This window comes from Miniopterus schreibersii, assembly GCF_964146895.1.
Source record: "Miniopterus schreibersii genome assembly, chromosome: 10".
Taxonomy (NCBI): domain Eukaryota; kingdom Metazoa; phylum Chordata; class Mammalia; order Chiroptera; family Miniopteridae; genus Miniopterus; species Miniopterus schreibersii.
Genome location: NC_138110.1, coordinates 40,441,421 through 40,468,628, shown reverse-complemented (window position 1 = coordinate 40,468,628; position 27,208 = coordinate 40,441,421). Strand labels below are relative to the sequence as shown.

Genomic DNA, 27,208 nt, shown 5'->3' with positions numbered 1-27,208 from the left:
AGATTTTATGTGAGGTGCTTTGAGGAGATAAACATAAAAGGAATATAAGCTGCACATTACAGGAGAAAAGAAATTAAGCTTATTCTACTATAAAGAACCCTTACCATAACTAGAATTCTTTTCCTTATGCTAAAATACACCTTAAAGCTTTAAAGGCTTGCACCAATATATGTGGGGTTTGTATACGAGCTAAATAAAATGTAAGTTCATCCATTTTTACAATAAAATAACAATACAACAAAGTAATTACTGAAGATTGATGTTTAAAATACTAAGATTAAAAAATCAGCAATAAAAACCTACTGTCTTTGTCTGCTGATTCACTTTTTTATCTTCTAGATCCTTGAATTTTGATCGAAAAGAGACCATTTTCTCTTGAAGTTCTGGTGTACATAGTTCATACACATCCAACATAAGAGGAAATTTAACATCCTATATACAAATCAAAAAGAAAACAAATGTGTAGAGAGACTTACCAAGGTAGTTATTTAAAATATTTATCACGCTTTTAAAGTAGTGCTTTCATAATTCAAATAAAGTTGAAAATAAAATCTGTAAAAATCACTTGGAAATCTATGCAGCTGAAAACATCACAGCGCTTATATTCAACCTGGTTCTACCTTTAAGGTAAGAAAAATTTTTAGCTTTTTTTCCATTAAACATTTTAACCCATGAAACTGACCACAGAGGAATTACCAAAATTTGTATGACGAAGCATTTTAGAAATATTAGACCAATTGCTGTGAAAATAATGGAGACCTTAAACCAGAGAGGAGTCAATTTACAAATAAGGTCGCTTTTGACTCTAATTTTAAATACAATTTCACATAGAAACAATAGTGATATACTTTAGTAATTACTATTAACATATGAAGTTAACACTAGTAAATATTTCAACTATAGTTAACCTTCTAATATAATACTAAGTATATTTGAAAATGTATTATGAATTTCAGCTCAACAGGCTAGAATTATATATACCTCTCCCAAAGATCAGAGCTACAGTTCAATAAAACAGCTACATCATAGGGCTGGATTACAATTTAAGTACTCTTTGGGCGCCAATAATTTAACATGCCCTTGACCTGGAAGAAAGGAACTGCTCAGAACAGAGTACAGTGTGTTATACTGCACTTCTGCCCTAAAACATAAGGATCAGTACCTCCTGGAGTTGAGGATCTGATCTAGCACACTGTTTCTGGGGAATGGAGAGCATCCATCAGAATTATCTGGGAATCTTTTTTTAAAATGTATTTAATCAGCTTCGCTGGCATGGCTCAGTGATTGAGAATCGACCAATGATCCAGGAGGTAGAGGTTCGATTCCCGGTCAGGGCACATGCCCGGGTTTCTGGCTCGATCCCCAGTAGGGGGCATGCAGGAGGCAGCCAATCAATGACTCTCATCACTGATGTTTCTCCCTCCCTCCCTCTCCTTTCCTCTCGCTGAAATCTATAAAGTCATATTTTAAAAAAATAAAAATAAAAAATAAAATAAAATGTACTTAATCAGAATCTGGGGGTGGGAAGAAGCCAGGCAATGTATATGATTTAAAATAAAAAGGACAATAGATTAATTCCAATACATATCTTGGTTAAGAACCACTTATCTAATGTTAATAACTTCCCTATTTATATTTCAAAGAAAATTTATCCCTAAAGGATTAAAGAAACCTACTATAAGTTAGGGATTGCCTTCAAAGAATAATTTATTACACTGAAAAGTTCATTACTAACCTTAAGAACTTTAGCATTCACAGATTCCTTCTCTTTATAAAAAAATCGAACCATCTGAATAGTCAAGTAAGCGGGTAGCCGGCTGATCTTGGACTAAAAGAAAAAACAGAATCATATTACATGAAAATACCACATGAGCCCGGCTAGGCATGGCTCAGTGGTTGAGCATCGAGGTTTGATTCCCGGTCAGGGCACATGCCCGGGTTGCAGGCTCAATCCCCAGTCGGGGGCGTGAGGGAGGCAGCTGATCCATGATGACTCTCTCGTCTTTGATGTTTCTATTTCTTCCTCTCCCTCTCCCTCTCTGAAATTAATAAAGATATATTAAAAATAAAAATTAAAAAAAAAAGAAAATACCATACAAGTTTTTAATTCCTTGGTTTGGTAAAAACAAAGACTGGGCAACAGTAATTAACTGGAAAACTTTTAACAATAGAATTCAATTTCAAAAGGAACACACAACTTACAGATTTGATATACAAAGCATTCCTTTGCAGTGTTGGAGACTGTTTCGTGATTTCTTCCTGAAGTCGCTAAAAAAAGAACATAACAGAAGAACAAACATTAGTTTAAATTTTTTTCTCCACAATATAGCATCACACCTTTAAATTCTTTAAAAATTAGCACTACTGAATAGATAATGGATTTACACCACTGAGAACCTGAATGAAGACAATGCAGGAAGACTTTTCTTTTTAGATATGGTTCAGTTCTTAAAAGGCATCAAAAAATTTACACAGGTGTGAAGTCAATGGAATGTAAAAATTTATACTGGTGTGAATTTGTTGGAATAGAAAACATAATGTTTAAAGTTTTAAAATTATGATCCAAATGTTACTCAGATTCTGAGAGCCTATACTGAATTTTATAGAACATAATAAAGCCTTTTATGACATCGTTCTACTTATGATTTATTAGAATATTCACATTAGAGAAAAATTAAGAGAATGTAGGAAATCCTTGTTCTTTATGATGTATAAAAGCTTTCCAGAACCAATCAAATACTATTAAATTTGAGCAAAGTCATAACAAAGAAACCCTCTGTTAATCTAGCCAATGTGGGAAAGCCCTCGGCCATTATACATATCTTAATGATCATGTCTGTCTTTCTACTCCTTAAAGCCTGTGTGACACTGGGCAAGGTAGTTATCCCCTCTGGGCATTATCTGTAAATGGTGATAATAGTACCTATGTTATAGGGTTGTTGTTAGAATTACATGAATTAGTACATGTAGAAAACTTGGAAAACTATTTAGTATGTATTCTATGTTCAATAAACATTAGCAATAAAAGGGAATAAATTGTGAAGGAAGGAGACTTGACTTGGGGTGGTGAACAAACAATACAATATACAGATGATGTATTATAGAATTGTACATCTAAAACCTATATAATTTTAGCCCGGCTGGCGTGGCTCAACGGTTGAGCACTGAACTATGATCCAGGTGATTGTGGTTCGATTCCCGGTCAGGGCACATGCCAGGGTTTCGGGTTCAATCCCCAGTAGGGGGCGGCAGGAGGCAGCCAATCAAAGACTCGTCATTGATGTTTCTCTCTCTCTCTTCCTCTCTCTGAAATCAATAAAGACATATTTAAAAATAAATAAAATAAAACCTATATCACTTTATTAACCAACGTCACCCCAATAAGTTCAATAAAAATAAAACTGGAGGGAAAAATAACACTAATGTGTTCTGCTTTGAGAATATAAACATATAAGAAATCAGAGTTAAAACAATTTACTGTTAATGTTTACTCTAAGCATGTTACAATTGTTCAAAAAAATTTTTTTAAGTTTGATTTTTAAAAATTACTAATCACATTACAAAAGGAATCACTGTAGCTTTTTAACATTTAATCAAGTTTATTCAGCAGCAAAGAGGTAAAGAAATTAAAGTCAAATTACTCAAGATAACAAGAACAAATGATTAAAATAATCTAACAGATTAAAATGATCTAATAACCAGAACAAATTATCTAAAAATTACCAAGACAATACAAAATCTCATTTTTTTTCAAGAAACCATATCTGTTTCGATGTTATTCATCAAGTAATAAGCTATACCTATTATCACCAATCCACTATCCTTTAGAAGTTCCAAGTATATTTAGTTTTCCTGGAATTTTATAAAATTATGAAAAAGATCATCTGGAGAGTCCTAGACAAACATTTCATTCTATACTCTCCAATTAACACTTATACTCCATGTTTTAAAGCCCTGAAACTTGCACATCGTTAGGAGTCTTGGTGGTTAGCTAGTATCTGTAATGCTTTTAAAATAAACTTCTCTCAAAAGCCATTATGCCTCACAACTCTCCTTTCAATATCACAGAGCAAAGAATGTCACTATTTATCTACCTGCTTAAGTTTAAATTTAGTAACCCTTCCTATAATACCTTTTACCCCAAACTATAGAGGGGAGCTCCCTGACAACAAATTATCTTGTTTATCAATGTAATGCCTGCCCCAATTCAGTAACCATCCTTCAAAAAGATGTGCATATTCCCCAAATCACATCGAATTAATAAACTGGCACACAAGCCATTACATTTTATCCATTGGCTCACTACAGTGCATTCCTTAGTATGGCACTGGGCAAAGAGCACTAACTGAATAGTGAGATAAACAAGTTCTAGATCTGGCTCTGCCACAAACCAAATTAAGTCACTTAAATTCTAGGATCTCAACTATAATACGAGTACAATGGCAAAATGACTATAGAGCCTGATCTGCACAGTATAATCCTGGTTTATGCCTCATAATTATTAATATATCCTCATTATTATACCCTCAGAGCTCTCCTTTAAGCCTCTGGTCACATTTTTATCAACCAAACAATACACAACCTTGTTCTATGTTTCTGTACACTGTTGATCATTAACACTGAACTCACACGCAACTACACTAAAACTCATCTCTGAATGAAACTTATCTAAAACAATTTTCTCTTTAAGATATGTCACAGTCCTCTTGCACTTAAAACATTAGATAGCACTTCAGCACTATGCCTGAGGTCATTTTAAATAGCAAAATCAACAAGCACAAAAATGCAAAAAACAGGGCGCTAAAAAACCACTGCAAAAGAACCCTTGTTTAAAGTATGAGCTGAAACAAGAAGTCAGACCATCACTTTTCTGGACCTCAGGTGGTACACTGTGTGTCAGGCAGCTCAAACTTTTTGCCACACTAAGCACATCTTCAAATGACCATGAAAACACCAAAAGTATTGATGTTGGGTTACAAATAAATTTTTATCAAGTAGGTGCATTCGCAAATACGAAATCTGCAAATATAAAATCCACAAATAATGAGGATCAACTCTGATCATTCTTACCAATTTAAGTCCTGTAAAAAGATACTTGACTTCTTGATTGATAAAACAGCTAAGTTGAAGCTGATTTTCCTTTCCTTTAGTGACTTCTTCTTCTTCAGATTCTGTACATTTCATGCTTTGCAAAGTAAGATAAGGAATATGCTAATAGGTATTCAATTTACTATATAATCATGAATAAGCTATCCTAATATGATTAAAATTAACAGTATCATTCCTTAGTATTTAAAACATTTTGGTCTCCCAAAAGAGATTTCAACATATTTTAAAATGCTAATTCGCTCACCAGCAATACTGAGTAAAAGAATGTGTGAAAAGAACCAACATTAAACAAATTTAAGTTGCTATTTATACGGTGTTAAAATGGTCCTAATAACAAAAGATACATAAAAAGAAATCTTTTCTAAGTTTCTACCCATCACCTAGAAAATAATACTTCCCTAAATTCATGTTTTATGAACTGGGTCAATTTCATGTATCTAACTGATACACTCCATACAATTAAAAATTAGTTCTCTTTGAGGCAAATTAATGAAGTGGACTCTGTTAAAGATGTTCATAAGAAAAAATAATGAGTATCCTTAAAGTATACACTTACCTAAACTTCAAGATCACTCCAATGGGTATATTTTTTTAAATTTCTAATTTCCATGATATTTTTTAGACATAAAAACCTCTGAAGAATTTTCCTTCCTACCCCACCCACCACTCCAATCACCCAACATATTTATAGCAATCCACTTCATGCGCTTCTAATAAGTTATGAGTAGTTTATACATCTTGGCTCATAAGGATACGTAGTTTCAAACTCAACGCCAAAGAATTGATCAATTAAACTTTTCTTTTTAGAAGGTGTCACTGATGATGCAGATGAAGAATCTGTCTGCAAAAGAAAATGAAATAAAAATTCCCATTTTACTTTATGCAGTTTATATTACCTCCCACACAATCCAGTTTAGTAATACATACTTTTAAAAAATTTAATCCCTTTCTGCAAAATCCTTCTACTGCTCAAAGAACATTGCCAAAAAACTACAGATGCCCAATAATTATCAATTAAGTTTAATAAAAATACACTGAATTCAAGTGTCAAATGCAACCTTTCAAATTCCAACTATAGATTGAACACCTAAAGTATTCAAGTACATGTCTATCTATTAAGATGAATTTATTTCAAGCCTTTGGGGTGGGAATGAATCAAGGTATAATGAAGATCTATAATCACAAATATTTCAATTACCTCTTTTACAGAATCATCCTCTATGGCTTCCAATTTCTGTTGCAATACTCGCATCATTTGTATCCAACATTCATTAGCATCCTGTAATTTTTAAAATGACACAGTAAGTAATCCTGGTTGTGACAGTGTTTGGTCTCTAGAATCCTTCCAAAATAATTAGTGTCCTTAGGGAAGGAGAAGAAAGCTACTTTTTTTCTTTAAAAATATTAAGCCAAAGTCGATATTTTATGATCTTCAAAACAATGAAAAATTCCAAAGTAGTTTTTTTCATTCAAGACATGTTTACTGAGCTCCTGATTATGCTAAACACTGCTCTGGACACTAGGAATACATAGCAGTAAATGCAATAGGAAAAGTCCAAATGGGAAACATAAAAAAAATATAACATAAATTCAAGTTAAGAGAAAGGTTATAAAGGGGGGGAGCAATACAGGAGCAAAAAGTGATTGGGGCAAGGAAGGTGTGCTATTTTAATAGGACAGTCAAGGAAAGCCTCTCTGATGCCTTCACATTTGAACCAGGAGACCTAAAGGTAAGGAGGAAAGTCATGTACTGAGACCCAAAGAAACAAGTGCAAAGGCCCTGCAGGATACTTGGAGGGTTTAAAAGGTAGCACGGAAGCCAGTACCTGGAGAGAAGTGGGCAAGGAGGACAGTGGCACATAATAAATTCAGAAAGGTAGCTAGAGGCTGGATTATTTAGGATTTAGATTATTTAGGGATAGAAAACCACTAGGAAGCACTGAACAAGGGACCAACACAATCTTATTTACATTTTAAAAGGGTTCTGGGGGCTGTATGGAGAAACACTGCAAAGAAACAAAAGCAGAGCAAGATGATCAGTTAACAGACTAACCACACCAACCAAGACATAACAGTAGAGTGAACTAGAGGACTAATACTTGCATTTCCAAATATACTCCAATAAGTATGGTAAGTGTAGGAAACCTAATATTTACATTTACAAAATGAAAACCAAGGAACATGCCCTGATTACCTGTTGAAGATACTGTCCTTGTTCACCCTTCTCTGCAAACTGTGGAAAAGCCATGTGCAAAAACTGCAGTAGAATAATAGGTGGAATACTAGAAGAAGTTTTATCCATGGAATCAAACAAATCTCTAAGGGCTTAAAAATAAAGCAAATAGTACTTTAGTAAAAGAGTGGCATATTTTATACATGCTACTGTAAATGAAACTCAATTACAACAAACAAAAACCTGCTTAACTATTTTTATGTATATCTATTCCTTTTACAATTGTTGGATTCCTAATAAGAAAAAGATTTGTTTTTAAATCTCAATGAACACACCAGAATTTATAATGCAAGCACTAGCTATAAACAACTTCTGAGCCCTGCCCCTCTCCCCCCCTGCCAGTCACTGTTTTCCCAAACAAAGCAGGGTATGTATTCATTCAACACAAATACATATAACTTCTGTCTAGAGATCAAACAGGTATGTTACTGTTCTGCCACAATGCCCTTAACAAGCCATCAGATCTTCACACCTAACTCACTTGGTTCCCATCTACTGAACTCCTGAATATTGAAATCTGACTCTTTAAACATACTTCTTGATTCTACTGAATAGCTAAAAACCAAAGCTAATTTGCCGTCTTCAAAAATCTTTCCTGTTTATCCCCTCTCAACATCATGAATCCCATGGTCATAGACTCAGCCCTGGCTTCTGGAGGTCAGAATACTTTTCCTTTTCTAATGTCCTAGCTGTCACACCTTGCCCTTATTTATGTACAACAAAACTGTAATGTAGCTTATCTTGACTTGTTTTGTTAACTAAAATGTGAAATGTTATCTGTTATTGTTATATAGGCTGAAATCCAGTAAAAACTACATCTCAGCACACAGCAGTGCTCAATAAAATGTTCCTGATTAAATCAACCTAACACAATGTTTAAAATATATTTTTAAAGGGAGAGCTGAAATTTAAGCATCACTACCAAGCTAATTATTTTTAAAATTAAAAAAGCCTAAATTGTAATAACACTTTAAAGTGCACATTGCTAAAAAAAAAAAAAAAAAAGAAAAGATCGTTTAAGCTTACTTACTATATACCAGTAACATCAAAATATTTCATTTATTTGGGAAAAAAGGTGAAAAACACACTATACATTAAAAGAAACCAATGAGATATGACATATAAATGCAGTGTGTGATCCTAAACTGGCTCCTGAAGCAAAAAAGAAAAAATTTACAATGGGGAATGGTGGGTCAATTGGCAAAATTGAAATAAAGTCTACATTTTAGAATACGGTTTTGAAAACTGTCCTGTGGTTATGAATGTCTTTATTCTGAGGAAATATTTACTGAAGTATTCAGGGATAAAGGACATGATATATGCAACTTACTCTCAAACGGTTCAGAAAAAAAGAATACACATTATATAGAATGATGAACCAGACGCAACAAAAAAAATAGTAATTGGTGAATTCTTACAACTTTTCTATAAATTTAAATTTAGTTCAAAATAAAAAAGTTCAAAAAGTCAAGAAGCTAAAAGTAAAGAACAGTATTTTTTATCCCATCAATACTATCAGCCTCCTATATATGATACTGGACAAGATGTTGAAATTCTGAGTTACTCTTAGAAACATAAGTAATCCAATGAACTAGATATAAGTGATCACATTTTCCCATTAAAAACTTCATTTCAAAAAATCTACTTTTAGGAAAAAAGGTTAGAGGAAATCTGTCTATCTCCAAGTGACACAAAAAAACTTACTGTTTATAGTATTAAAAATTAAGGGTTGACCACAATGATATACTGCTTCACACGCCTAGAATGGCTATAATCAAAGACAAAAATATCAAGCATTATCAAGACAGCAAGAGTATCAAGAATAAAGAGAAACTGGAACCCTCATACATGCTGAAAGGAATGTAAAATGCTGCTGCTGTTTTGGAGAAGTCTGGCAGTTCCTCAAAAGGTTAAATATAGTTACCATTTAACCCAGCAATTCCACTCCTAGAGGTTTACCCAAAATGACAACATATGTCCACAAAAAGACTTACGCACAGAAAGTTCCACAATATTCATAATAGTCAAAAAGTGAAACCACCCAAATATCTTTCAGTGATGAAAGGATAAATTCCATTGATATATCCAATCAATGGAATCTTATTTAGCAATAAAAAGGGATGAAGTACTGATACATCCTATAATGTGGGTGAACCTTGAAAACATTCTACGTGAAAGAAGCCAGCCAAAAAAGATCGTATGTTGTATAATTCCATTTATATCAAAAGTCCACAATACACAAATCTATAGAGGCTAAGACCCGATTAGTGGTTGCACAGGGCTGGGAGTGGTGAAGGGAAAACAGGGTGACTGCTAAAAGTTAGAATTTCTTTTTGGAGTGATGAAAATGTTCCAAAATTGATTTTGGTGATGACTGCACAATTCTGTGAATATACTAAAAAACAATAAATTGTACACTTTAAATGAGTGAATTGTATGGTATATGAGTATTTCAATAAAGCTGTTACCCCCCCCCCCCAAAAAAGCACGCCTGGTTAGGGGGTGTGCAGGAGGCAGCTGGTCTTCTCTCACATGAATATTTCTCTCTCGCTTGCTCTCCCCTCTCCCTTACTCTAAGATCAATTTTTTAAAAAAGGAGGGTACTCATTTTGTCCAATTGTCCCAAAATGAGACAGGGGCACACATGGTCTCATGTAATGAAGAAATATTTCTATACTTTAAGAATTTCATGTCTTCTCATTCCTCATACACTACTTCCTCACACTAATACCCACCAAGACTCTCTATTATAATGATCACATCAACTACAATAAAACCTCTCTCTGGATATCCCTAAAGATACACAGTGGTACCTCAGTTTTCAAATGTAATCCGTTCCGGAAGACCATCTGAGTTCTGAAACGTTCGAAAACCAAGGGATTGACAGCAGAGAGCTAGGCCTCAAGATCTTGCCCTCAGCAGAAGTGTGTGGCATGTTCGACTTCCGAGGCGTGTTCGAAAACCAGAGCATTTACTTCCGGGTTTACGGTGATAGTAAACCGAAATGTTTGTCAATGAGGACATTCGAAAACCTAGGTACCACTGTATTTTACTAACAGAACCTAAGCGAAAATTATAATTTTGTTGTTGTTGTTAATCCTCACCTGAGGATATTTTTTCCATCGCTTTTTCAAAGAGAATAGGAGGGAGGAAGTAGGAGAGAGGAAGGAAGGGGGGAGAAAGAGAGAGAAAGGAGAGAGAGAGAGAGAGAGAGAGAGAGAGAGAGAAACATCGGTCGATGTGAAAGAGACACACCAATTGTTCCTCTTGCATGTGCCCTGACTGAGGGCGGGCAGCAAACCCTCAACTGAGGTACATGCCCTTGACTGGGAATCAAACCCTCGACCCATCAGTGTGCAGGCTGACGCTCTAACCAATGAGCCACGCCAGGCCAGGGCCCAAAATTATAATTTAATCCAAAGACTGTTCTTCAAAACGGAGCCACATCACTGGTTTATAATTTGGATAACAAAATAAGTTCCAAGTTGTTTACAGTTAGTCCAATTTTAATGAGGTAATGTTTTACAAAACACATTTTGTAAATCGAAAGGTAGCAAACAAACTGAGTTAAAAATAACACTTACTGAATACAATACTCTCTCTTGAAAAGTATGTATTTTTAAGACTGACCTGCAGTAATATATTGTGCTGAAGCCATTTCCCCTGAAGCTCTCAAGGCACCAGCATACCTAGGGACATTAAGGCAGAATTAAAAAACAGGATTCAATTCATTCTGAAACTCAAGTAGGAAGAAACCAGTTAAAAGAACTTATTATGACACCCTCAACTGCAAGTTTCTCAGGGTTGCTCCCACCTTTCTATTTTCGTCTCTCTGGTCTTGTTCCTTTGAGCATTATATGGGCAAAAAAGGAGCACTAAGGAAAAAGAGAATTTAAATGAATGAAGCCACTTTAAATTCTTTTCCCTTGTCTAACTCATCTATACCAAACATTTTCTGAAAACAGTGTAAAACAAAAAGTGCAGATTACTATTACAAATAAAACACAACTTCAAAAATAATGAAGAAGGCATTAGATTGAAAACATTAAATCAAAATCAATTCACCATTCTACTCACTGCCTCTTCAGCCAATACAGTCTACTTCTCTTGAATGCACTTTCTTTCTACCTTTCATCATTATACATCCCTCTCTCTAGAACCTGCCAAATAAAAACTCTATTTGAAAATTATCTTCAGCATCTCCAGTTGTAAAACATCTTTCATGTAATTTTCCTCACCTTTCATTCCTATTTTATCAGTTAGTGCCATTTTTCCAATGACATACAACCCCATCCATGCCATCTTGTATTGATTAAATTAATAAGTACAAGGACTTCCACAACCTTATGAAAACTTAAAATTCAAAAAAAAAAAAGGCATTTGGTTTCAAGAAAACAGAATCAACAGGATGAAATCTCTGCTTATACAAACTCAGAGAAATAACTCCAAGACATGCAAGAGAACTCTCCTTGAAATGGAGGCTATAAGGTATTCGGAAGAAAGAAGAGTCTTGGAAGTACATAAGGCAAGTCTGTCCCAACTAGTCACACTCTAGGGCAGAGCGCTGCTCCAGCAAGTTACTCATTCAGATAACTTGCAATCAGAACATAAGAGAATATGGTTGAATAAGTACACAATCTTCAAACAAATGAGGGAAGATCATATCATACCTTACATCCAAAAAGAACAGAGTTAAAGGAAAAGAAAAACTTTAAATAATATTTTAAAGCCTCAAGAAATAAGAGCAGGAATCATATCCAAAAATTATTAACAGGAGGTTATAAAACAGAACAAAGGTTGTGAAAAATAAGCAGTTGTAAAACAAAGCTAATGTACAAATCAATGAAATATAAGTAAAACGAATCTTAGGGATTCTCCTAGAATACAGCACATAAAAAATTTAAAGTGCAGAGGGAAAAAATGACATGAAAACTAGATCCAGAAATTCTAATGTTCAAAATGTAAGATGAAGCCAGATAAAATAGAAGAGTAGCAATATCTGAAGAAATAATGGCCAAAAATGTCCCAGAGTTTAGGACAAGAGTCCTCAGACTTAGTGCCCAGTGAGCACTAAAATAAGATAAAGAAAACCCACACTTATACTGATAGAAAACTTTGAAAAATAAAAGTTATTAACAGAAAAGAGTAAGAATTAAGATTGATGTCAGACTTCTCATCAGTAACCACGGACACACTAAAACAATGAAGAAATAACTAGGCCTCTGAGGAAAAATAACTAACATTTCCCATTAAGATAGTTCTGAAACAGTACCTGTTGACCTGATCATCTTTCTCAATTAGATTGAAAGTGCCTAAAGATAGGTACTGTGTCTTGTTCACTGATAATACATCAGCTGCACTCTAGGCAATTTCACGTAAATACCTGACAAGTATTCAGAGAAATATAGAAAACCTTCAGTTACTCTCAGGTTTCTGCATAGTTCTCCTCTCTCCTTTCTAATGCTCAGTTCTATCAAAGCATTTCACAAGCCACTAAGGAAATAAAAAGGTCAACATTCATGAAGCTAGGAATCCAAATTGCAGTTTAGAATTATATCATACATTAAGAACTGCAATGTATAAATCAAGACAGATGTAATAAATTTATATGTATATACTTTTAATCCTCACATAAGGATATGTTCCTTACTAATTTTTTGAGAGAGAGAAACATCAATTGGTTGCCTCCCATACATGCCCGACGGGGGATCGAACCCACACCTTTTGATGTACAGGATGACATTACAACCAACTGTGCAACCTGGCCAGGGTCATATTTTAAGTTAAACATTTATACTCGTTGAAGAGAAGGGACCCTCATTTATAGACTATTTCAAAGTTTCTCTAAATGTGAATAGTTGTTTACTCTTTTTTCTTTTGTATAGTGATATTACCTTTTAAAACCATTACTCACTGGCACAGACTTACAAATCAGTGAATTTATTTCTAAACTAGAACTGAAAGTCCAGAACTAAATCTTAGTTATTACATCCATTATGGTTAATTGATTTTCAACAAAGCATGCTAAGAAAATTCAATGGGGACATATTCATCTTTTCCCCAAATGGTACTAGAAGAACAGGATGGGATGGAACACCTACCTCCCACCATACATAAAAGTTAAGTAAACATGGATCACAAACCTAAATGTAAGGGCTAAAACTATGTAACTCTTAAAAAAACAAAATCTTTGTGACCATGATTAGGCAATGGTTTCTTACATGACACCAAAAAAGACACACAAAAGCAAGCAACAAAACAAAAAAATATTAAACTACATCAAAATTTAAAACTTTTAACCAATGTTATCCCAATAAATTTGATTTTTTAAAAAAGGAAAATAACCAAAACTTTTGTGCTCTAAGCAATACCATCAAGAGAGTGAAAAAACTCGCAAAATGGAAAAAAAGATTTGCAATTTATCTATTTGAAGAAGTATTTGTATCATAAAAACAAACCACTTAAAACATAGGCAAATAGCCCAGCTGGTGTGGTTCAGTGGTTGAGCATCAACCCATGAACCAAGAGGTCACTGGTCCCATTCCCAGTCAGAGTACATGCCTGAGTTTCAGGCTCAATCCTCAGGAGGTGTTTCTCTCTCATTAATGTTTCTATCTCTCTACCCCTCTCCCTTCCTCTCTCTCTAAAATTCAATAAAAACACATTTAAAAACATAGGTAACTAATTTGATGAGACATTTCTCCAGAGAAGAAATATAAACAGCCAATAAGCACATACAATGTTACTACTCATTAGGTAAACGCAAATGAGAACCACAATGATATCATTTCACCCACAGGATGGCTATAATCAAAGACATAAAATAACAAGATTGGCATGGAGGTGGAGAAACTGGAACTCTGTTACACTGCTGGTGAGGTTGTAAAGTGGTGAAGCCACTTTGGAAAACAGTCTGGCAGTTCCTCAACATGTTGCCAAGCAATATACTCATAACCAAGAGAAATGAAAACAACTCATCTGCACAACTTGTGACTGAATATTCACAGCTGCATTATTCATAACAGCTAAAAAATGGAAACAATCCAAAGCAAATGTCCATCAACTGAAATGGATAAACCAATGTGGTATATCCATTCAACTGAATATTATTCAGCCATTCCAAGGGATAAAGTAAATACATAACATGAATAAACCTAGAAAATAAGTAAAAGAAGCCAGTCACAGAAAGAGCACATATTATGATTCCAGTTACATGAAATGTCCAGAACAGACAAATGTATAAGACAAAAAGTAGACTGATGATTGCCTAGCGTTGCAGGTGGGAAGGGTATAACAAGTGACTGCTACTGAGTATGAGGTTTCTTTGGGGTGGGGTAGGTGGGGAATATTCTGAAATTAGATGTGGTGATTGTTGCACAACCTTGTGAATATGATAAAGACCATTTAACTGGAATCCTTTAAAATAATGAATTATATCTCAATAAAGCTGCTAAATATATACACACACACACACACACAAAAACCACACTACTCATCCAAATGTGAACCTCCATTACCCAAAGACGACTTAAAACATTTCTCTTGTCTTACCTTTTAAGGGCATCTTTGAGTTCAGGAACAGAACGAATACACTGAACTGTAGCATTCATGTAACAAGTGTTACCGAGGTTTGTCAATCCACATGGTAACTCCATCTTATAAGGAAAAGAATTAAGTCATTTTTATAAAATGACATAGCATATATAAATCACTAAAGTTCACCTTTTGAAGGAACTATAATTTACCAACTCATACCAATCTATAGTCCACCTTTATCCTAAAGTAACATGTTTTATTTCCCCAACAAAAATTGTTCCATGTGCCATACTAACGATCATTCTGTGTTTTTATTCCTTTCTTGAAAATAATAAAAGGACAGTCATATCAATCCTGCCTTCTTTGTAGGCTTATCATTAAAACACAGTGACAAAATATACATAGAAACACTTCTTAAAAAAAAAAAGGAATGGTACAATATAAACACTGGGTGGTAAAAATAACAACATTTGACAAGTATAAGTTGGCCAGTTTCTAAACCAACATTGCATTTAAAATGAGAATAAATTGTATGCATTTTCAACATGGAAGGTTTTAAGAATTTAAATATCCCAGCATTTAACTACTTAACCTCTTTGAGCCTGTTTCCCCATAAAAATAATAGTAAACACTTAAATAGTGCTGACTACCTGCCAAACTTATATTTATTATAGATATCAATTGACATTATAATCAATTATCCGCTTATAGGAGGACTCAAATCAATTTCAAAAATAAATAAATAAATAAACCATACATCCTGATATTAACTATTAAATCTTCAAAACATTCATATGCTACTTTCTGAAAGGCACCTCAGTAACTGTACTTCTGAAAAGTAGGGATCATATAAAATGTGGTTTGTCTTACAGCAGATGCTAACTGTTCTTCTGTCATATCTTCTACGAAGACAGTTTTAGCTGAGGGTTCCTCAGGAAGGGCATCTGCTGATCCCATCATTAGTAGAGTTATCCCCTGTTTTTTAAAAAAATTAATTTCATAAAATGCTCAAAAATTAATCATTTTTATGTTCAATAAAAGAAGACACATAGCAAAACACATATTGCATGCTTCTATTTGCATGTTCCCTGACTGGGAATCGAACTGCAATCTCCTTCATCATAGGTCGATGCTCAACCGCTGAGCAACGCTGGCCAGGCAAGACACTAAATTTTTAATTAAACGTCTTTCCACAACACAACCTACTGTATGGAAAAATATATTCCCCAATGACACAACCGATAAGGGTTTAATTTCCAAAATATACAAGGAACTCATACACCTCAACACCAGGAAGACAAACAATCCAATTAAAAAACGGGCAAAAGACCTGAATAGACACTTCTCCAAACAGGACATACTAATGGCCTACAGACACATGAAACCATGCTCAAAGTCACTAATCATCAGAGAGATGCAAATTAAAACTACAATGAGGTATCACCTCACACCTGCCAGAATGGCTACCATCAACAAATCAACAAACAAGAAGTGCTGGCAAAGATGCAGAGAAAAGGAAACACTAGCACACTGCTGGTGGGAATGCAGACTGGTACAGCCACTGTGTAAAACAGTATGGAGGTTCCTCAAAAATTAAAAATGAACTACCTTTTGATCCAGAGATCCCACTTCTGGTAATATATCCTAAGAATCCCGAAACACCAATCAGAAAGAATATATGCGTCCCTATGTTCATAGCAGCATTACTTACAATAGCTAAGATCTGGAAACAGCCCAAGTGCCCATCAGTAGATGAGTGGATAAAAAAGCTGTGGTACATTTATAATGAAATACTATAATACAGCTGTAAAAAAGCAGTCTCTCTTACCCTTTGAGACAGTATGGATGGACGTGGAGACTATTGTGCTAAGCGAAATAGGCCAGTTAGAGAAAGACAAATATCTCATCTCACGTATAAGTGGAATCTAAAGAACAAAATAAACTGACCAACAAAATAGATTTAGAGGTAATTATGCATGAAACAGAATAACAGATCTCAGTGGAGGAGGCATGGGGGGGGAGAGGACAGGAAGAGATTAACCAAAGAACATTTATGCATATATGCATAATCCATGGACACAGACAATAGCATGGGGAAGGCCTGGGGTGGGGCAGGAGCTGAGTGGAGGGGGGCAAAAGGGGAGATAATGGGAGACATCTGTAATACTGTCAACAATAAAATTTAAGAAAAAAATTCACTTAAAACTTCTGACTCCACAAAAACTTAACTACTGTTAGTTAAAAACTTAACTACTAATTGCCTACTATTGACCAGAACCTTACTGATAAGTCAATTATGACACATATTTTGTATGTTATATGTATTATATGCTGGATTCTTACAATAAAGTAAGCTAGAGAAAAAATTTTATTAAGGAGAAGAAAAAGAAAAGTGCTCCCACAAAGAAAGCCTGGAAGGCTTCACTGGAAAATTTTACAAACATTTTAAGAAAAAACAATACAAACTCTCTCTCATGAAAAGACATAAAAATCCTTAACAAAATACTACCAAATAGAATCTGGCAATATATAAAAAGAACCAACTGAGGCTTATCAAGAATATAAAGTTGGTTTACTATTCAAGAAAGTTGGTGTAACAGATTAAAGGATAAAAAAATAAATGATCATTTCAACAGATACAAAAAAAGTATTCAACCAAATTCAACTCCAATTCATGCTAAAACTGTCAGCAAACCAGAAACAGAACTTCCTCAACCTATGGTGAACATCTGTCAAAAAAAAAAAAAAATCTCCAGCTAAGACTGGAGACTTTCCTCATAAGATCAGAAAAAAGCAATGATGTACACTATCAACCACTTCCACTCAACACTGTGCTGAAATCCTAACCAGTGGAATAAAACAAGAAAAAGAGAGAAATAAAAAGCATAGAATTGAAAAAAATAAATAAAACCTTCTTCAGTGTTAATTACATGATTATAATGATTATATACCTACATTATCCTAAGACACTAATACATAAAATCAGTCAAGTCACAGGATACTTGGTCAATATATAATTAATTAACTTGTATGTGCAGTGAAGTAAGGCAATAAAAAGAAATAGAGGTCATAAAGATTGGAAAGGGGGCAGTAAAGCTGTCTCTATTTGTAGATAACATACTATGTACATAGAAAACCCAAAGGAATCTAAAAAAAAACTATTAGAGCTAGTAAGTGAATTTAGTAAGGTCACAGGGTGAAAATATACTGTACTTTTACAATCTAGCCATGAACATTGGGAAACAAATTTTTTTAAGTATCATTTTCAACAGCTAAGAAACATTAAATTCCATGAATCTAACAAAAACCATGCTAAAATAAAAAACTACAAAGCTCTGCCAAGAGAATATAAAGCCCTACACAAATGAAGCAGTACACCATATTTAAGGATTTTAATACTCAATACCGTTATGATGTTCATTCTCCTCAAACTGAACTACAAATTCAATGCAATCTCAAACAAAATACCAGGAGTCCATATGCAGAAATTGACAGACTTCTCTAAAATTATACAGAAGTGTCAAGGAGCTAAAATAGTCTCAAAGAAAAAGAAGTTGGAGAACTTACAATATCTTCTATCCAGACTTAGAAAGCTTTAGAAATCAAGACCATGTGGTAGTGGTATAAGTTTAATCTAATATATAAATGAAACAAGAGTCCAAAAATAGACCTACAACTGATTTTCAAGAAAGTCTCCAACACAAGTCAATGCGAAAAGGAATGTATTGTCAGCAGATGTTGCTGGAACAACTCAATCAACACATGGAAAAAAAGGCATTTGGAATATACTTTGATATAATAATTAGGAAACTGCATTATAATAGTGTTCATAGGATAATACTTACATTTTTAATTTTGATGTTCCCCCAATCATCATCCTGTTTTAAAGACAAGTAAAAGAACATTCAATCACCCCTGTATAATAATCAACTAATTTTAAACTACTTCAAAATAAAATTTATCAGATATTATTTAAATTACTGTAATCAAAGTATTTTTTAAAAAACAAGTGCAGTCCTAAAGACAGTAATTCTATCAATTGCTTAAACCACATACGACAATCAAAAGACAGCAAACCTGGTAGCACCAGAGGTACTAAAAAACACCTGATTGATGACAAATGAAAGATGATAATTTTTACATGTTCACTGCATGTTAGGAACCAGCATAGCTCATAACTACCTTAGGTGACAAGAATGAAGAGTAACATGAAATAAGGTCTACATAATTAGGGTAATTACAGAATTTATTATCCAAATCAGGAGACTCTTGAGAAAGTGCTTTAGTCCAATGTTTCTCAAGTACTAAATTTCACATGAAACAATTAACCAATACTTTTACTTCAGTATTTTCAATTAAACCAATACTTTTCCCTTAATGCCATGACTGGTTCACAGATATTTTGGCCTACTGAAGCCCTTCTCTTCACAGAATAAAGTCAGTTCTATATTACTCCTTTCTTTTTGCTGAAGGTACCAGGCAGTCTATCTGCTTCCCTTTGGTGGTATAACTAATGATCTCTCTGAACACCTGCTTCAAAGTGGCACAGTAACTTCCTAAAGACTCTTCTCAGTTTAAGAGTTACTACTGCTAATCATATGTAATAATAACTATATACGCCCCCTCAGAGCACTTGCTTATCTGAGGTCACAAGAGCTGGGAAATGAACCCAGATCTACTTGACTCATAAATCACATGCTCTTTTGGTATGTTACTATATCTTACTTAAGCCCTCTGACGCTGCTACCTCACATTTACTTTCATCATTTTCTAAATATATACAGTTGAGAATTTAAAAATAAATAAAAGCCTGGCAAAAAGTAAGTAATTAAGTGATTGCTATTAGTCAGCTTCATTTCCTTAGCATTTTCTATAATTATCTACTGTATACCACCACTTCAGGCATACCTTGTTTTACTGTGCTTTGCTTTACTGAGTTTTTTTACAAGACCTTCCACCAGCAAAAACTTTAAGTCTCAGAAAATGAATATCATTTTTTAGCTATAAAGTATTTTTTTAAAAATATACCTTTATTGATTTCAGACAGAGGAAAGGAGAGGGAGAGAGACAGAAACATCAATGATGAGAGAGTCATTGATCGGCTGCCTCCTGCACGTCCCCGACGGGATTGAGCCCGCAACCTGCGCATGTGCCCTGACCGGGAATCGAACCCCAATTGCCTGGATCCTAGGTCAACGCTCAACTGCTGAGCCACACCCAGCCGGGCTAAAGTATTTTTAAATTAAGGTATATTCATTGTTTTTTTAGACATAATGCTACTGCACACTTAACAGACTACAGTATAGCATAAACGTAACTTTTATATACACTGGGAAACCAAAATATTTGTGACATTCTTCACTGTGATATTTGCTTTATTGAGTGCGTTGGAACCAAACCTGCAATATCTCTGAGGTATGCCTGTACACAGTTCAGCAGAAATTAGGTTATCAATGACCAAAAGTTCATACTGCAATCTGGGAGGGGAAACAATGTTTCTTCACCAACATCTGTTTTACTGCCCAGCTGACAGAGGTAGCCAGCCCTTATTTCTAAAGTTAACTATAGCTCTTTAGCATTTCATATCAAACTCTTGAAGAAAGTACTTTAAAAAAATATACTTATATAGTATTACAAATAACAACGAAGAAAATACTTCTGCATCTTTTTTTGTGGCCCTTCATCAATGATGCTAGTAAGCTTCGACTCTTAACTGTAGTCAAAGTGATCATTCCAAGGGAACTTGGAAAAATTAAATTCCCTCTTTTTTAAACATTTTTTTTCCTCCCATCTCCAGATAAGTGTTAGCTAGCAATTACCCTTAAGAGAAGGAAGCTCTTTTTTAATGGGTAGGAGGCAAGAAAGGCCACAGGAAAAAATAAAGTTTTCCAGTATTTCAGAGCCAAAGCTTTGGTAAAGACACTGAACTATTTCTTTTTATTAAAAAAATACATATCTACTATACTGTACCATATATTTTTTAATATGTTTTTATTTCAGAGGGAGGGAGAGGGAAAAAGAGATAGAAACATCAATGATGAGAGAGAATCACCAACTGGCTGCCTCCTACAGGCCCCCTACTGGGGATCAAGCCTGTAACCTGGGCATGTGCCCAGGAATTGAACCATGACCTCCAGGTTCATGGGGGCAATGCTCAACCACTGAGGCACACCAGCTGGGCTTGTTCCATATTTTTAACAGAAATAAAATTTTCCACCCTATAACAGAAAATTACTAATACAAATAGATTTCATAATAGTCTAAAAACAAAAGTAATACTTTTAACGCACCCTCCTTGGAAAAACAACAAACAATACAAACAAATGGAAGTACCCCACTCCCATGACCCACAGATGTATTCATTAATACAGTGCATCTGAAAATAAAAAATTTAATGATATTTTATAACATAATGTTTGAAATGGCTACAATGCTCCTCCTTACACTAACATGAATAAAATAGGTGTAATCCATAACTATATACTCTCACCAAATAAAAGAAACTTCAAATGTTACATTTCACTAATTATATAATAATAGTATATAATGAAAATAATGGACTAAGTTTTACCTTCAACGTTCCTCCTTTCACCATAACTTTCTGTCTGGCCGGCTGTACTCCAGTCAGTGCAAAAAGCTGAGCCTTGAACACCATTGGAGGTTCATCAGTATTCAATTCTACACCTTCAAATTTCTCCTTTCCCCACTTCACGGTAACTGCAAACAAAACCATAATTTTTTTTTTTTTCATTTTCAAAATAACAAGACTTCAGATTTAGAAGAAGGCTAGTTCTTGAAAGCCATACTATGTCATTCATCTTTTTAAGTTTATAATGCCTACACTAAATCAGGAGTGACCTGAATGCAGCACGTCCTGAGTAAAATTTAACTGGATCTAATCCAACTTCTCATTTCATAAATAAGAAAACCAACAGTTAAGAGAAGTTGGTTGACTTAACTAATGTCAAAAAAAACTAGTTAGTAAATATTCAAGTCTTCTGAATCCTCATCAATAATTCTGCAGCCCGGCTGGGTGTGGCGCAGCAGTTGAGCATGGACCTTTGATCCAGGAGATCGCAGTTCAATTCCCGGTCAGGGCACAAGCCTGGGTTGCGGGCTTGATCCCTGGTCAGGGGTGTGCAGGAGGCAGCCAATCAATGACTCTCTCATCACTGATGTTTCAACTCTCTCCCTCTCCTTTCCTCTCTCTGAAATCAAAATTAAAAAATAATAATAATAATTTTTGCAAAATATGATCACCCTGAAGTAGTTCCCAGAATAAGGTTCACAGACTTCAAAATGTATTTAACTGAGGAGTCATTAAAATCTACATACTGTTGGAAAAGAGAGGAGAAAGGTTTTTGAAAGGTAATTGGGAGAAAAAAACATATTTAAAACAAGGAATACAGATTCTGCATTCTAAGAATTGAAATGTGTGGTTCCTGAGCACAAGATGGTCAAATATTAAGAATTCAAAGATATAACTAAATTACTAAAAAATATTAAAATCCTACTTCACAGCCATTCAAATGGCTATTTAATAAAAATTTTAAAAAAAGAAGCAGGAAATAAATAAGGATGTGGTAAAACTGGAACCCTTGTGCATTGCTAATGGGACTATAAAATGGTGCAGCCATTGTGGAATAAGGTATGACAGTGCCTAACAAAATTAAACATAGAATTACCATATGATCCAGCAATTCTACTTTTAGGTATACACCCAAAAGTATGTAAAGCAGGGACTCAAATTTATATTTTATACCCATGTTCATAGCAGCATTATTCACAACAGCCAAAAAATGGGAGCAACCCAAGTGTCCATCAATAGATGAATGCGTGAACAAAATGTGGCATATATACACAATGAATAATATTCAGCCCTAAAAAGGAATGAAATTCTTACACATGGTAAAACATGGATGAACCTTGGAGACATTATGCTAAGTGAAATAAGGCAGACACAAAAGGGAAAATATTGTATGACTACACTTATGTGAGGTACCTAGGGTAGTAAAATTCAGAGGTAGAAAGTAGAATGGGGGAAATGGAAATGGGGAGAATATTGTTCAATGAAACAGTTTCAGTTTAGAAATATGAAAAAGTTGGGAGGAGGATAGTGATAATGACTGCACAACATTGTGAATGTACTGAATGCCAAAAACTACACTTAAAAATGGTTAAAACAGTTCATTTTATGTTACATATACTTTACCATAATAAAAAAATTTCAGCCAATAACAAATTTTCAATTAGCCTCATAAAATAGCATTTTTGAAATATGTAAAAATAAATAAACTCAAGGATAAAGTTTGTTTCCACTGAAAACTTTATACCTATTCAAAACAAGAATCTCACAACAAATGATTTTCAACTACTAAAATCAGAATATGAAAAACTGACCCTGACACCAAATACCAATTCTTTCATCAGTTCAATTAATATATTCAGCATTCATTCAACGATAAACCCAGTAACAAGCATTAGGGAGACTCTATGAACTTACAGTCTAATAAGGGAGAAATGGAGGGAAAAGGTTAAAATAAATAATACAATATTAATATTATAAATGCTACTGGAGTACAGAAGAATGCTTCATTAGTAAGGAAGAATTCCCTGGAGGAAGTGATAACTCTGTGTTATCACTATCAACTTTTTTTAATAATGTTTTTATTGATTTCAGAGAGTGGGAGGGAGGGAGAGAGAGAAACATCAATGATGAGAGTCATCAGACTGGCTGTCTCCTGCACGCCCCCTGCTGGGGATCCAGCTGCAACCACCACATATGCCCTGACCAGGAATCTCCTGCAACCTAGGTTGATGCTCAACTGCTGAGCCATGCCAGCAGGGCTACTATCAACTTTTTATCACTATCAAGTTGAGACTCAAAGATAAATTAGGTGTTAGCCAGAGAAAAAGAAAGAATAAAAGCATTCCTGGAAAAGACAAGAAAAACATTCAAAAAAATAAAGCAGCATGGAGTGCTCTAAGATATAATTCCCAGGGTGACAGGGAAGCAGCTGAAACTGTAAGCTGGCAAAGGATCAAGTCAAGAAAGGTAACATAAGTTATGCTAAAACATACAGGCTTTATGTTACAGAAAATGTGCAATCTCTGAAAGGTTTTCTTAAAGGCCACTTGGTCTGGTCTGAACATTAGACTGCTCTAGCAGCAGCAGGGGAAATGGGATTAAAGAGGGTACGACTGTAACTACTGAAGTAAACTAAAAACATAGCAATAGTACAAGCAAAAAATAGGACTAAATGAAAACAGTATCAGAATCTGAAATGTACTTAGCTGTGTCACACGGGCAAGTTACTTAAACCTTTTGCTTACCCATAAAGGAGAATTATACCAGTATCACAGGATTATGTTGAAGATTAAAACAAAGCAACATGTGTAAAAACACTAGCTTTGTGTCAGGTGTTCATTAAATTTTGTGGCACTTACCTTACCCATATAAGAATCTGGATATTTAATTTTCTACCAAAACTTATGAAACAGTACTTAAAATGTTCTCATTTAATGGAGGGCTTTTTGCAGAACCTGAAAACACAGATTCTCAATACAGAGATGTGAAAGGAGGAAACCTTAGAAATCTACTTCAATTCCCCAACTTGGGAAATGAGGGAAAGTTTGATTACATATTTAAGAAGCTACTCAATTATTACCATCGACAGTATGGTGAATATAGGCACTTTTTGAGGGGAACAAGAAAGGGGTTGGTTTTGTTGTATGTGTGTCACCTGTGTATTTAAGTATTATATTAGCCTACAGTGGGATTTATCGCTGTTAATGCTCCCTCAATTCTATATTGCATAAATGGAGTATTTCAAGTACCATTCTCCTGTTAATTATTGTGTAATTATTCTACCAATAATAATTCTAGAAAGAGATTGAGCAATCTTTTTTTTTTTTTAAATCCTCACCGGAGGATATTCTTTCCATTGCTTTTCAGAGAGAGAGACAGACAGACAGAGACAGAGAGAGAAACATCAATGTGAGAAAGACACATGGATTGGTTGCCTCCCATACGAGCCCTGACCAGGGCTGGGGATGGAGCCTGAAACCCAGGTACGTGCCCTTGGCCGGAATGGAACGTGGTACCCTTCAGTCCGCGGGCCCACGCTCTAACCACTGAGCAAAACCGGCTAGGGCTGAGCAATCATTATTAAAGCATTCGATTCAACATTCTAGAATATCAAGAATCCACTTCAAGATTAAACATTACTTTTGTTTCATACTCTTTGAATAGGCTGAATCTTCAATAAAGGAATTGTGTTAAGTCAGGTATGGCCAATGAATCACACATCCATAGCCAACTGAAGCCACCACATACATCTTACTAGGTGCCATTTTGAATCAGACTAGGAAACGGGAAGGTTCATTAACTAAAAATGGGATCGCTGGCCAACCCCTTACACCAGCATCAGGCAAAAACCCGTGCAACGCCTCTCCAAAGGAAACGATGCCCGCGGATATGTGTATTAATCTACCTCACAAAGCTAACGCTATGCTTCGGACATAGAAACTCAATACAGTGTTTGATGAAATGAAAACGAAGTAAAAAAAATTAGTCGTAATCTGCCTTGGGATAAAACAGAAATTGGTACCAAAAAGGAGGTTGAGCAAAGGTAGGCAGGGGCAAGCGAAGGGAAGCTACTGAGGGAAACCCCATCAACGACGAAGGCTAACCTCACATCTCAGGTCCCTCCATCCCTCCCTTACCTCAGGATTCCCTCCTTGCCGCCCGCTCCCACGGCTCCACTGATGAGCACAAGGAAATCCCACTGCACCTCCAGCCTGGCCCGGGGACCCCGGGACACACCCTCACCTTTCCCTGCACACTAGGACAGCGACAGAAACTATTCTGCAGAGTCACCACTCCCAGAGGCCGCCGCTCGCGGTTCCCCATCTCCACTCCGGCTCCCACCCCACCCACCAGGCGGCCCAGGAGACAGCGTCCCCTCGGGTCGCAGGGCGCGGACTCGCCAGGAGAGAGAAAGGGGCCGGGCTCAACCCCTCGCTAGCCACCCCCGCCCACGCCTCCCGTCCCCTCCCCCGCCCGCGCTCAGCCCGGAGCCCGCCCGCAGGCCAGGCCTACTCAGAGGCCTAGCGCTGGGAGGGCTGCGCGACGCGAGGCGAGTGGGGAGCTCACCGGAGTAAAGCGGCATGGCGGGGCGAGAGGGGAGGCGGCGGCGCAGGAAGGCTGGGCCGGGCAAGGGCGGCGAAGGGAAAGGGACGCGAAGAAGCTGTGGCAGCAGCCGAGACGGCGGCGCGGTGTTGGCGGCAGCTCCGGTGCGACGAGAGACTCATTCAAACCGGCCACTAGCGATGACGCAGCAACACGCAGTTCCCCTGCAGAACTGGAGGAGGCGAGGAGCTGAGCGGCGAGGCGGGGCCTGGAGGGTGGAGAAGCCCGAGAGGTGGGAGGGAAGCCGGGAGAGGCGGAGGCGAGCGCGGCGGCGGGCGCGGCGCCTGGGCTCGCGGCCCCTGCGCCACTACAGGTGGGCGCCTGCGCACTGCACGACGCGCGCGGCGCCCGCGGGCCACGTGGGCCTGGCCCCGCCCAGCCTGGCCGCAGGTGGAGTGGGGACTTGGTATTATTGTGGCTTTTTAAAAAAAGTGTTTTCCCCTGTTCCGAAACGGTGGGTCCGTACCAGCCGGGGATTTTCGTTGTTAATATAGCCGGTAGTAGAGCTGAGAGAGCCCTTGCGCCACCCCTCAAATGGATCTGCCTACTTATTAATGAAAATGGCTAGCCCTCCCTTTAAGGACATTTGTGGCGAAAGTAAATAGACCAAGTTTGTTTTCAGCACACCCCTCCCCCTTTGGTGCAACTAACTTCTAGCCTCATTGGGGGGCTTGGGATCTGAATTTAGGACAAATGGGGCAAAGTGAGGATGTGGAGTGATGACGGTGACGGAAAGGAAGGGTAAAAGAAAATTTACATGGCTGGCCTGCCTTGATGTCAGCAAGAGTTGTGGATGATCGCAGCCTTGCCCCACGTACCATACGCCGCTAAGCCCTGATCTACGTGGGTCTGATGGATAGAATCTTCTGCTTAAGATTGACTTCTTTAAAAAATTAATATTTTGGTAATATATTAACCTGAATGTTTATAAGTAAAGTGTAAAAATGGCCAAATATCAGATAGTGAACTACCTACGGTTTGTTGCTTAGAATGCCCCCTCTTGCATGGTCAACAGAAATTGTATCCAACTTTAAAGTCTCCATTTAATGCTCTTTAATGTACACTTAAAGCCTACACCTGCAATTACCCTTTTCTATCACGTAGCATTACATTGTAGCTGTTTGCTCCTCTTATTTAAC

The 27,208-nt window shown here is 36.2% G+C and overlaps 1 protein-coding gene across 1 annotated transcript in view; it reads right to left on the bottom strand.

The window, feature by feature from the left end:
* Positions 1–26,399, bottom strand: part of USP14 (ubiquitin specific peptidase 14) — a 34,899-nt gene extending 8,500 nt beyond the window's left edge. The window contains exons 1-13 of the mRNA XM_081150068.1: positions 26,034–26,399; positions 21,450–21,595; positions 18,724–18,756; positions 15,749–15,853; positions 14,894–14,997; positions 10,973–11,031; positions 7,304–7,434; positions 6,308–6,388; positions 5,865–5,950; positions 5,071–5,185; positions 2,203–2,268; positions 1,736–1,828; positions 304–432 (exon numbers count right to left, since the gene is read on the bottom strand). Of these exons, the coding sequence (XP_081006194.1) occupies positions 304–432; positions 1,736–1,828; positions 2,203–2,268; positions 5,071–5,185; positions 5,865–5,950; positions 6,308–6,388; positions 7,304–7,434; positions 10,973–11,031; positions 14,894–14,997; positions 15,749–15,853; positions 18,724–18,756; positions 21,450–21,595; positions 26,034–26,049 (1,164 nt within the window). The 5' untranslated portion in view covers positions 26,050–26,399. The remainder of the gene's footprint in view (positions 1–303; positions 433–1,735; positions 1,829–2,202; positions 2,269–5,070; positions 5,186–5,864; positions 5,951–6,307; positions 6,389–7,303; positions 7,435–10,972; positions 11,032–14,893; positions 14,998–15,748; positions 15,854–18,723; positions 18,757–21,449; positions 21,596–26,033) is intronic.
* Positions 26,400–27,208: the final 809 nt, after the last annotated feature.